Genomic DNA, 11,131 nt, shown 5'->3' with positions numbered 1-11,131 from the left:
ATTTGTTGACTTGTTTCACTTACGGTATAGTTCATGTTGGAAGTCCAGAAGCAAATAGTTAGATCAGGAAGGGAAATTGGCAGCGGGCAACTCAAAGTAATGGAGACCGCGTAAGATTTGCTGAGAGGACCAGTGACACTTTGGTAAACCGTTGCTGAGAAGCTGCAGAGCGCAACATCGCATATGTTTATCAGAAGGCCTCAGAAATTCATGCAAGAAAGCTGCAATTAAAGCTCGGAAATGTTCTTTTTGTGGGGGCGTGATTAGGTGTTAGTTAAGTAATCCGGGGTCCACGCATCATATTTCGTAGACGATTTTGTCACCAATACGCAGTTCATTAAATCTTTCAGCACCCATAGTGCAAACGCTTAAATGCCAGCATTGAATGATAGTTGACAACTGGGTCCATGTCACACGTGTTCCCTTCTCCGAGCCCCAGCCTTTAGGTTAAGACCTCTTTGCAGTCTGGGACTTGTAGGTTCCCTTTTCCCATTCTGATATGGGTTTAAAAAAGCCAAATATGGCTGAGAGTCTCACTCATTACATGGAGCAGCTAGATGGCTACGATGAGTGATCAATTAGACAACCTCTCGAGATTCACAGGTGGGATGGAAAGCTAATCTAGTGGAGGTTTTACCTAAGAATCTCGTGCTCGTACTCCTAATGTTTTAATGGAAGACTACAAATCCCAGGATGCAAAGAAAAGTGACCGGCTGAGCTACAGGGAGACTTGGGAACTCCCTAAACGCCTCTGGTGTCTATGTATTCCCGAAAATCTAGGTGGTAGGGATGGAGGATGCTGCGAGTGGCAATAGATTTAAAGAAGAAGAGACACGCATGGGTATTCACTTTCTATTTTTATTAATTGAGTTTGGAATGGACGCAACCACAGCGTGATTTACGAAAGGGGAAGTATTTTGATCAGGCCTTCTCCCTACGGGTGTGTTCCCCGGTTTTATAAACTGTAGGCGGGGGCGACACTTCCCCCGTCCCCTCAATCATAGGAGCATGTGCCAGTCCAGCCCAGGAGAGAGCCACCTGCTGCCCCCACCCCATCGACAAGACCCCCTGGCCTTCTCGGCCAATCAACGCGCTCTGCGGCGGCCATTAACCACCTGACAGCTTAGGCCGGCTAATGAGGAGCTGAGTGAGGCCAAGCCACAAACCCGACGGAAAGATGAATTTGCAATCAAGTAATCATTTATCAATCACTTGATCACATCTTTCCCGACCTTTGAACTTCAGCGCAGCTGAAATATCTGATTGCAGTACATCCGAAAAAAAATTATCTGCAAACACACAAAAAATCAGTTTTGGAAAGTTTAACTGTTCCCTCGTACCTTAGCATTTACGCACACAAGTATTTCTGAAAGGTAAAAAGCCCCAAATAGAAAATGTTATAAATTAACGGTATTTGTCTGAAATTTTGGATGTCATTGAGAAAGCAATTTTATTTGGAAATAGTCCAAGAAGTTTCTCGTTTTATTTCAAATGATTTTACTATTTTATGAAAAGAAGTAAAATTTACTTTTAAAGACAGTAAAACGTTTTGGAAACAGTGCACGTTGTCGGATTACACGAGCAAAGCCGTGCACCATATCTTTGCCATCGCATTTCTAACATGGCAGGTGGCAGGCTACGCATTTTAGAACATGTGTTTTTCCCCATTAGGACGACAAACAGGCTTAGAGGGATTTTTCTTTTTTGGGTTATATGTGCTCTTGTGCCTCGCACCTCACGCCCGCCCCACACACATTAACAGCTTTGTGTAATGTGTTGTTGCACAGCCCCCTCCCTCCCCCAACACCACCACCCCATGTCATCCTCCCTAATGGATCCGATGCCTGCTTACATATGTCCCGGGTGCGCCCAGGCCTCTTCCCCCTTCGTTTGTTGAATGGCCTCCAATTCAGGAAAAGGCAGTAACCCCTTGTGTGCCCAATTAATACCTGTAAAAGGAGGAAGTTAGCCACATGGGGAGAGCAAACTGTCCGGGCTCGGCCCCTCACAATGGGCTAAAGTCGCGTTTACCGAGGAAAAATGTTCGGCCAAGCTGCGCCCCCCAGGTGCGCAAACGCGCCCCGAGCTCTGTCCACACAGGGAAGCCAGCCCGTGTTTGGGATGAGATATGTACACACTGGCACGGAGAGGCTCACCCCACTCCTTCCTCGGAGCTTGTGTACTGGGGGATAATCGATGATGGGGTCTTGCCGTCCGTTTTCACACCTTGTTAGCACCCCAATTAGTTCTCTTTGCCTTAGCTGATTGCTGCTTTGCATAAGGCACTTAATGCCATCTCGCATCCGAGCCTACAGTCCAGGTGCCCCCCAAGCCTCCCCTATAAAGGGGGGTCCCCAGAGTCCAGCAGCCACTTGCTCAAGGAAGCCTTTGTGTGGAGACATCTTCTGTGGACACCACCGAGGACCAGGAAAAATGTGGATTATTCTGCTGGTGCTGGCCCTGGTGCCCTCCTGCACCCCCAGACCGACCAGCAGCACCGAGGATGAGTCTGCTCCAGAGGAAGGCTCTGAGGAGATGAGGTCTGAGGCCCTCAAGAGGCTCCTGGAGGTCTTTGGCATTGAGGACCCACCACACTCCCCCCAACACACCAAGCAACCTCCACAGTACATGGTGGACCTCTTCAACACGGTGGCAGACGCGGACGGCGTCACCAAGGACCCACATCTGCTGGAGGGCAACACTGTGCGCAGCTTCTTCGATAAAAGTAAGGATGCCTCTCGACCACTTCAATTCAATGTAGATATTTTCATTTTCTGACTACTTTCTGACCACTGTATTGAACTCAGGAACTTTACATGGAGCCTCCGTTTTTCTATTTTCTTTGGTGGTTAAAGGTGTAATTCCTCTCATTGGCCCTTGGTTCTAATTTCAACATTCCTATTTGTCATGGAAACTAAGCCAAGAAATCTCCTAGTCTGAATGTTGCAATTTAATGCCCTGTTGTTATATAGTTTGACTGTCCCGAAGGCCTAACCAAAATTCTTGCATTAGAAATTAGACCACTTGGGTCCTTCTGGTCGGATGACCTAAGTATAATAGTTAAACGAGAAGCAATGGTTGTAGATCCAGTGTATTGAAAGGTTAGCCTAAGTGCCGGGTCGTGGTGCCTCGAAGAGACGGGGAGCAAGGGGATACTTACATATCAGGAGTCAGTCTCATGTCAGCCCTTGTCTGACACGTGACTAACGCTGCACCTGAGACACAGGACCTTGTGCCAGACAGAAGCGTCAGTATTCAGTGATTCTGCAGTAAAGCTGAGGGACAGACGCCCGCATCCGTGGCTGACTGTACCCCAGCCCCTCTGGCTTCTCAGAGGTATAGACCCTTCTAATTTCCTGATTGGTCAGCCCATCTCGGACAGAAACAGCGCCAAGAGGAGATATCCCGGAGGTGTGTGTGTGGGGGGGGGGGGGGGGGGGGTTGGGAGGGGATGGCAGCACGACCATGGATGGCACTGTACCTACTTAAGAAAGTATGGCTTCTTGCTTGCACTTCGCCACTACTACGATAACACTGATATTATGCCAGTTAGCGTTGCCAATCCATGCTACTCGCGGTTGATTATCTGACTGTGATGTCAAATGAAACCAGCCCAGCCCCACGACGAGAACGGGAGAGGGTGTAATTCCAGATACACATAAAACTTCTACCTTGCGTATGCCATGTTCGGAACCGAATTTATTGGTTTTGGGTGGCCCAGTGGCGTAACAAAGGCCCTGCAGCCCCCGAGCTCCAGAGGGCCCCCTCAGCACATTAACTGGCCTGAGCGAGTCCGGAGGGGCCACCCCCAAGTCTTTGCGTGTGCGGGGCGGGGAGAGGGAGAGGGGTGCTCCAGTTTCGTTACGCCCTGGGGTGTCCTTGGAATCCAAGTCGTTCTTTTCGATATAAAATGTGTACAAGGGCACCACGCCCCCGATTACAAGTCCGAGCGAAGCTGGAACTTGAATCATTCCATTAACAAGTTTTCCTTCCCTTAGTTCACAGCGACCAGATGCATTTCCTGTTCAATTTGTCGACGGTGGCGAAGAACGAGAAAGTCCTCACGGCGGAACTACACCTTTTCAAGCTGAGGTCCAGGCACCCCGAGCTGGCTCACTTCCGGAAGCATCATTTCTGCCAGGTGAGCAAGCCGTGCCTCAATGGAGGGGTTTTAAAACGAGGGTCCTCAAAACCGATAACAATAACAAGTTACACGCGCCTCAATCCGTACTTGCGAGTCAGAGAGAGACAATGTGTGCAATTTTCAAACTCCAACAACCTTGGATATGTATAAATGCAGCCATTGGGCCTGTTATATTGACCATACGTTTTGTACTTTCTAGGTGAACGTGTACCAGGTGTTGGATAAAAAGAATCTGGACTCCCCCCATGGAAAAAAGCTGCTGTCTTCCAGGCTCATCCCCATGCAGGCCTCGGGTTGGGAGGTCTTCTCCATCACTCAAGCTGTAAGTTCCTTGTTGCTGTTTGCGCATGCGCAATGTTTGGGAACCGGCAGCGATTCAGCACTTTGAGTTTTCGTGGTTGTTATGGTTACCGTTTATCGCGTAAAACGGGACATAAGAACGTAGTTCTCTAAACAGATCAGTCAGCATTTTTGTATGTTTACACCCATTATCTAGGGGGAAAATACAGTTCGCCTTGCCCAGTGCGGCTCCACCGCACATCCCGGAAAACAACGCTTTTAGAATTTCCTTAAGTGATGATGGTTAGTGCGGGGTTGAGGTTTACGTTGTCCTAATTGACTAGGTGAGCCATTTAACATGGACATCCAACTGAAAGCAGCGTAATAAAATAATGCTTTTCAGCAGTCACTAGAAATGATAATTCTAGCCTCTAGCCAGCTCGGGCTCCCGTGGCTTGCTCGTGGTGTAGTTTAGTCAGCCTTTTGCTTTGTGTAGAACTCAAATGATGATAGTGCTTATAGCTAAAGATGCTGTTGTATGTAGTAGCTACTGCAAGACGAAGCTTTGTGTGTACCTCATCAGCAGGGTGCTTTACGTTGTAGTTTAATCATATGTCCATTTACTCAGATAATGACGTACATTGTGGGTTGCAGGTTCGATCATGGACTGACGACGACAAGAACAACCTGGGCCTACTGGTGACAATGAAGACGCTTGGCGGCGTTCAGGTGGACCCCAGTGCCGTACGCTTTGCCTCTGGCAGGGACCACCACCAAAGCAAGCAGCCCATGCTGGTCCTCTTCACCGACGATGGGCGGAGAGGCACCGTCCCCATTCACAGCGTACAAGGTGAGCGGCAGCACAGCCTGGGAGAGCCCATTTGCATCATTTAGTTGCTTCTGTTCATACACGGTCACAATCAGGCAGGGAGCTGGGGTGCTCATTTAGGGGTGAGGTACCATAAAGGGGATCATTTACAGCTTTCCCTTAATACTTACTCAGGACAAAGTATTTGAGTTTACATCCAAGCAGGGACATGCTGGCATATAAGACACCTGGATGGTTTCTAAACAGGCTGGTATCTGTGATAGGACAACAGTGTTAGGGCAGAACAATTAAATGATCGCACATCAGACAGAGACTGCCCTGTGACCAAGTATTACTCTGCCCTATTGGCCTGTCAGAGACACTAGATACTTAGTAAATCTCCCACATGTGTGCAAAATTCAGTTGTCAACGTACATGGTTACCTAACCTATCTGACACATTGGGATTCAGAAAATTTAGTTATACCCGCCTAATGCTAAAATAAAAATGGCAAGCGGACCTGCAGACATCCTTAGACATCAAATTGTCAACTGCAACATTGCATCTGGAATCTGGTGCGTTGTAACACTGGGCATGAGCAGATGATAAAAAGAGTCCTTGTACTGTTGGATTCATGAGACACTATTTGTAATAATTATACTTGAATTCCTCTAGGGTGATTGCCCAATGTGGAGGTTCACCTATCGATGCTAGGATGGGTAGATTGGCTTAAAACAATTGCAGATAAATTGTTAGGGACCAAGGGCCAATCTCAGATTGGAGCTCATACTGTATGGACTTTTCTACCATAGTCGGGGTCCCTGGTAGTTAAATTATATGGATGCTACCAAACCTCTAGTGTTGCTACCTAGGGGCATTAAGTGAAAACTGGTCATTGGATTAGGGCTCTGGTCTTGATGCTCATCTGCTTCGTCAATGTCTGCTCTGCTGTCTCTTGACTGTCAGTTTTGCTAGATCAGTTACACAACTAACTTATATTTCCCCTTCTTCTTTAGATGCACATGTGGAATCTGCAGCCCTGCCTAATGAGCCCAGTGCTCCCGCCAACAACCGCAGCCGCAATGCTCGCTCTTTAGATGAGGAAGATGGCCGACTTCCATGTCAGCGGCACCCACTGTATGTAGATTTTGAGGAGATCGGCTGGTCAGGTTGGATCATCTCTCCAAGGGGCTACAATGCCTACCACTGCAAGGGTTCTTGCCTCTTCCCACTGGGTCAAAACATGCGGCCAACAAACCATGCCACTGTGCAGTCCATCATCAATGCACTGAAGCTGACACGTGGGGTCCACAGTCCGTGCTGTGTCCCTGACAAACTTTTCTCCATTAACTTGCTCTACTTCGACGACGACGAGAATGTGGTGCTCAAACAGTACGATGACATGGTTGCAGGAAGCTGTGGGTGCCACTAGTGGTCAAAAAGTGTGGCTTAGACAAAAGACTGGCTAGTTAAAGAAATAAAAGCACACCCTGGCATATAAACACAGTGGATAGCTCCTGGACCTTTTAACCGACTGGAGGGTGGGACAGAACTGTCCCACAGTGAAATGGACAAATGCCCATCTGATCCCATGTGGCTCAAACTGCACCACACTCAACTTCTAAAATAGTTTAAAATGTTCACTGAACTTCAGGGTCCACCAAGAACTATAACTTGACAAACACAATGTGGCATTGTCACAGTCATTGGGTATTGCGCCTGGGCAGATTCAGCGATTTTTGCACTTTGACATTAATTTCCAGTTCCAGGAAAATCTATTCAAGGCACTTTCTTCGCAAAATATCTGAACTGTTGTCCACAAAGTCTTAATTTGTTTGTACTCAAATTTCAGATTTTTTGCCCAGAATTTTTGCAGTACCGACTTCCAAGAAATCACAAATGTTCATATGCTGTATATAAAGTGTTTTGCTGCACAGAATGGATTCACTCTCCCCGGGATTGCTGCCCGCTTAGAATTGCCTGAATTCCACTAATGTGGCAACTAAACAGAAATTAGGTTTTATTTTTATGCAACAAAGTAGCATCATATTGATACTGTGTTCAGCTTTGATGGTAATGTCTGTGCAGGTCCTTGATGTGATGTGGTTCTGTTGAGATGGAAACAGTTATACCAGAGGCGGACTGGCCTACCTCACAATTGGGCGCATTCCATATAAGGTGATGACCCTGAGAGGTCAGGAGCACTAGTTCTTATTATAGACATGCGAATAGCCCGAACCATCTTTATCAGATTTTCTGAGGCGCAGGCCTCTGAGAGATTCTGCCATTTTGCTGTAGTCCAGTTGCTTCAAAACAAACTTCAAATTCGGTATTATTAAAACTATTTGTGTTCAGTTTCATATCACATTAGTCAATAAAACCCTGGCTGAACAAAGGAATATGGCTTACAGATGTAAGCATGTGGCACATGCATTTTGAGCGCATATTTGTGTAACCATCTTCAATATACTAACTATGCACCTCTCTTGCGGTTTGTTGCAGCAGAACGTCCTGAAAGTCACTGTATAGGTTTGTACTATATGTACATAGCAAAAATATTAATATATATGTTTATAATGTAAATTTACAGTGTATATTTGTAAATATGTAAATGTAATTTTGTACTGAATTTTGATCAGTTATTAAAATAATTGAAAAATATCTCTGCAGTTGTTACTGGAAATGAACAAGAGTTGTGTGGCTGGACACTTTCCATTTAGCAACAAGGGTGCTGGTTACATGTTTTTCATGTTACAAAGTATTGTGACCATAAGACAGTACCATTTTTTGTTAAAGGAACCAGTAAATTATAAAATGTATGTCACTGAAAGCTACTCAATTTATGTCCATTAGACAACAAAATACTGTAGCAGTATTACGAGAATGTGAACCAGGATTCTGCAAACTATACAGTCATACAGATTGAAACTGAAGAAAATGGGCAAGACACACATCTCCACAGGAATAGATGTGTAGTTTCTCAGCTGTAAACCAAAAGAGAATATTTGAAGTAGCAAGTTACATCTTCGAATTACACAATTACAGTGCACATATTTAAACATAAAAACAATAGGAGATATTGCTAAAATTGCACACTTTCAGTTGATTGTGTGGCTGGATCTGAACCCACAACCCCAAGTTCCCAAGCCTGCAGCTTAGACTTTAGATCACACTCCCTTCGAGCAATCCTCTTGAATCTGTAATTCATGAAGATCCACTAATTTAGCTTAGAAACAAAAATAACACTCCTTTATTGTGACTGTCATAAGTGCGGCAGATCTCTTTGACTAATTCCTACATTTGTGATATGCTCTCAGATCAAGTTCAAAATGTGTGATACACAGCTAAATGCAGCCTTGAAAAATGTTTTGGTACCAGCAGTTCTTGAGTTTTTCCCCCAATATATTTTTTGTGTGTCTTGTGTTAGCCGAGACCTTTTGATTTGACTAAAATAACATATGTAATATACCTACTTACAGGGGCTTTTAACCAGCCCTCTTCATCCACTGGTCTATTGTTGCGTCATCCACATAGTTCTGCCCACTTCAGCATTCACCAAGGGGTAGTGGGTCAACCCACTTCAGCAAATCAAAACAGGCTTTGACAAAGCAATACAGCTAGCAACCAATACCACGCCTATTGACTTTGGCAATGCTTGTTGTAAAGGTGGAACAAACGTATTAATCTTCCAAAGTCAATTCTGTAATATCATTATCTCCCCCAGAGGACGCTGTTTTCGCTTCGGATCCTCCACCCACCTCAGCTCTAGGAACAGTTGTGTTGTCACCATGTTACCAGGATTTTCCCGTTTCAGGTATGAAGAGTCCGGCATTGTTAAATGTTGCTGGCAATAAGGGCCGGTGAGCTGAACAGTCACTGCCGAATCATGCAGTGAGCTTTAGGTCACACGTTTCGACCCTGACACACCTGCCTCAGTCTTGCAGCATTTGTACACTCTTAAAATGAATGCTATAACACTGGGTAACAGGAACGCCAGTTATTTACAACACATATAAATGGCAGAAGTGTGAAATCATGTGTCATATGAAAATAAGTTATTATTGTTAAACTACCCCGGGGTGTTTGTGCAATCTCTGCCGCTTACTGCCAGGTCTAAATTGAAATAAAAATTGACTAAAGTATATTTTAACCGGTATGAATATATTCAAAGCTCACCCAACACTGGGTGCAGAATATTTCTCTACAGCTAAGCTAATTAAATGTCACAGGCAAAGCAAAGGTCTTGCCTTTTAAAAGCAATAGCCACACATTTGGCTTTTCAAACACAGAGAAGGTGATGGGAGGAATGTTTACAATGGGTCTAACCACTGGCAATCATTCGGGGTATGATCTCAACTCATTAATCTTTTGGATGAAAATGTCACGTCAGTTTGGACCCTGCCATATGCAAATCAGCCTTGACCCTGCTCCTCATGGGAACCGTCCAATCCAAATTACCAGGTCAGGTCCTCACAAACCAGAACACAAGCAACTATAAGTATAGCTTGGCTCCAGTGGCTCAGTGAGCACAGGACCCATGTCTGGACATACCCTTACAACTTAGAGTGGTATATCAAACACATAAAAAGTGATGGGAGGAATGCTTGCATTTTGTCTAACCACTAGCAAACTTTTGGCTTTGCCAATGCTTGTTGCCAATGCAGCAATAAATAGAAAACATAGCTAAATGCCTGAAGCAGCCTTGTGATGTATGCAGACATGCTTCATTACAACACAATGGCCATTTAAGGCTTTTAAAATGCACATTCCATAATGGAATAAGCTCAACCTGGAGCAGTACATATAAAAAATAAAAAAAAATAAAAAAAATAACTGATTGTTTATAATACTTGTGTGTCAAAACTTGACATGCTCATGCTGCTTTCAGCACACACAGTACTTTAAACATTTTAGAAATGCCCTCTTATGTTTTGATAAGTGCAAATGTCCTTCCCAATTGTTTCGTGCTGTTGTTATGATTTTAATTGTAAAAGGTTTAATTAATGGACCAATACAAATATTCATTCATTAAAAAAAAAACACTCACACAACAAAAGTGCGCAATAGAACTCTCCAAAGGAATTACGAGGCAGCATATTGTGCCTTCCAGCTCACAACCAAGTTGTCAGGTGAGAAAAATGTTTATTGCCCAGATACACAAACTGAGAAAAGAAATGCCTATTGTCACAGAAACAGAACAGTATCAGGAGTGACTTTAGGCTGCATTCTGCAGACTGGCTGCCGGAAATTGGGTGTTGCTCTACCCTGAACCTGATCCACTCACCCCAGGCCTACTGTGTCCAGCATGGTTGTGTAGAGCATTAACCTTGGTAAGAGGTTACAGTTTATCAAAAGGCAAATTGGGAGGTTATAACCTGCCAGATACCAATGTTAATGGAGGAAATTTATTAGACAAAACAAGTGAAGTATTGATTTTTTTCATTTACACAAAGATGCATATCAAGATTTTATTTGTGTGTCAATAATCATAAAATAAATCTAATAGCAAAATAAATATCAATCCTCACCTATATCACAAAGTCAGACCACGGACATAGCAGCAGGCGATAGAGATAGGATGCAATCTATGTAAAAACAGTAGAGATTCCAATCACCCTTAAAAATCATAGCTTGGTGTAATGAGACTATGCCTATTTAAAATACCAACATGTTTCGCCATTGAAAATGAGTACACAATGGCTTTTATCAGGACAATAGATAAAAATAGGAGAAACAACGCAGTGTTTTTTGTTAAAGGTTGCAGCATTCAGCATGACATGGAGACTGTGAATGCCTAAAAGTGAGGACAGAGGTCTGTGGAATCTTTTGCAGCACATGGGCAAGTTTAACATAAATGTAAAAAAGCAATCAATTCCAGATAATGTTCAAAGAAAGCTACA

General features: G+C 44.3%; 1 protein-coding gene across 1 annotated transcript; it reads left to right on the top strand.

Annotated features, from left to right (window-relative positions):
* Positions 1-2,309: 2,309 nt before the first annotated feature.
* On the top strand, positions 2,310-7,796 carry LOC138268275 (bone morphogenetic protein 2-like). Its single transcript, XM_069217768.1, has 5 exons — positions 2,310-2,725; positions 3,999-4,141; positions 4,344-4,466; positions 5,078-5,273; positions 6,248-7,796. The coding sequence occupies exons 1-5, from the start codon at positions 2,434-2,436 to the stop codon at positions 6,661-6,663; spliced, it is 1,170 nt and encodes a 389-aa protein (XP_069073869.1). The 5' UTR covers positions 2,310-2,433; the 3' UTR covers positions 6,664-7,796.
* Positions 7,797-11,131: the final 3,335 nt, after the last annotated feature.

The sequence above is a fragment of the Pleurodeles waltl genome, chromosome 12 (genome assembly GCF_031143425.1).
Source record: "Pleurodeles waltl isolate 20211129_DDA chromosome 12, aPleWal1.hap1.20221129, whole genome shotgun sequence".
NCBI lineage: Eukaryota > Metazoa > Chordata > Amphibia > Caudata > Salamandridae > Pleurodeles > Pleurodeles waltl.
Note: the sequence above shows the minus strand (reverse complement) of the source record. Positions and strands in the feature narration are given on the sequence as shown.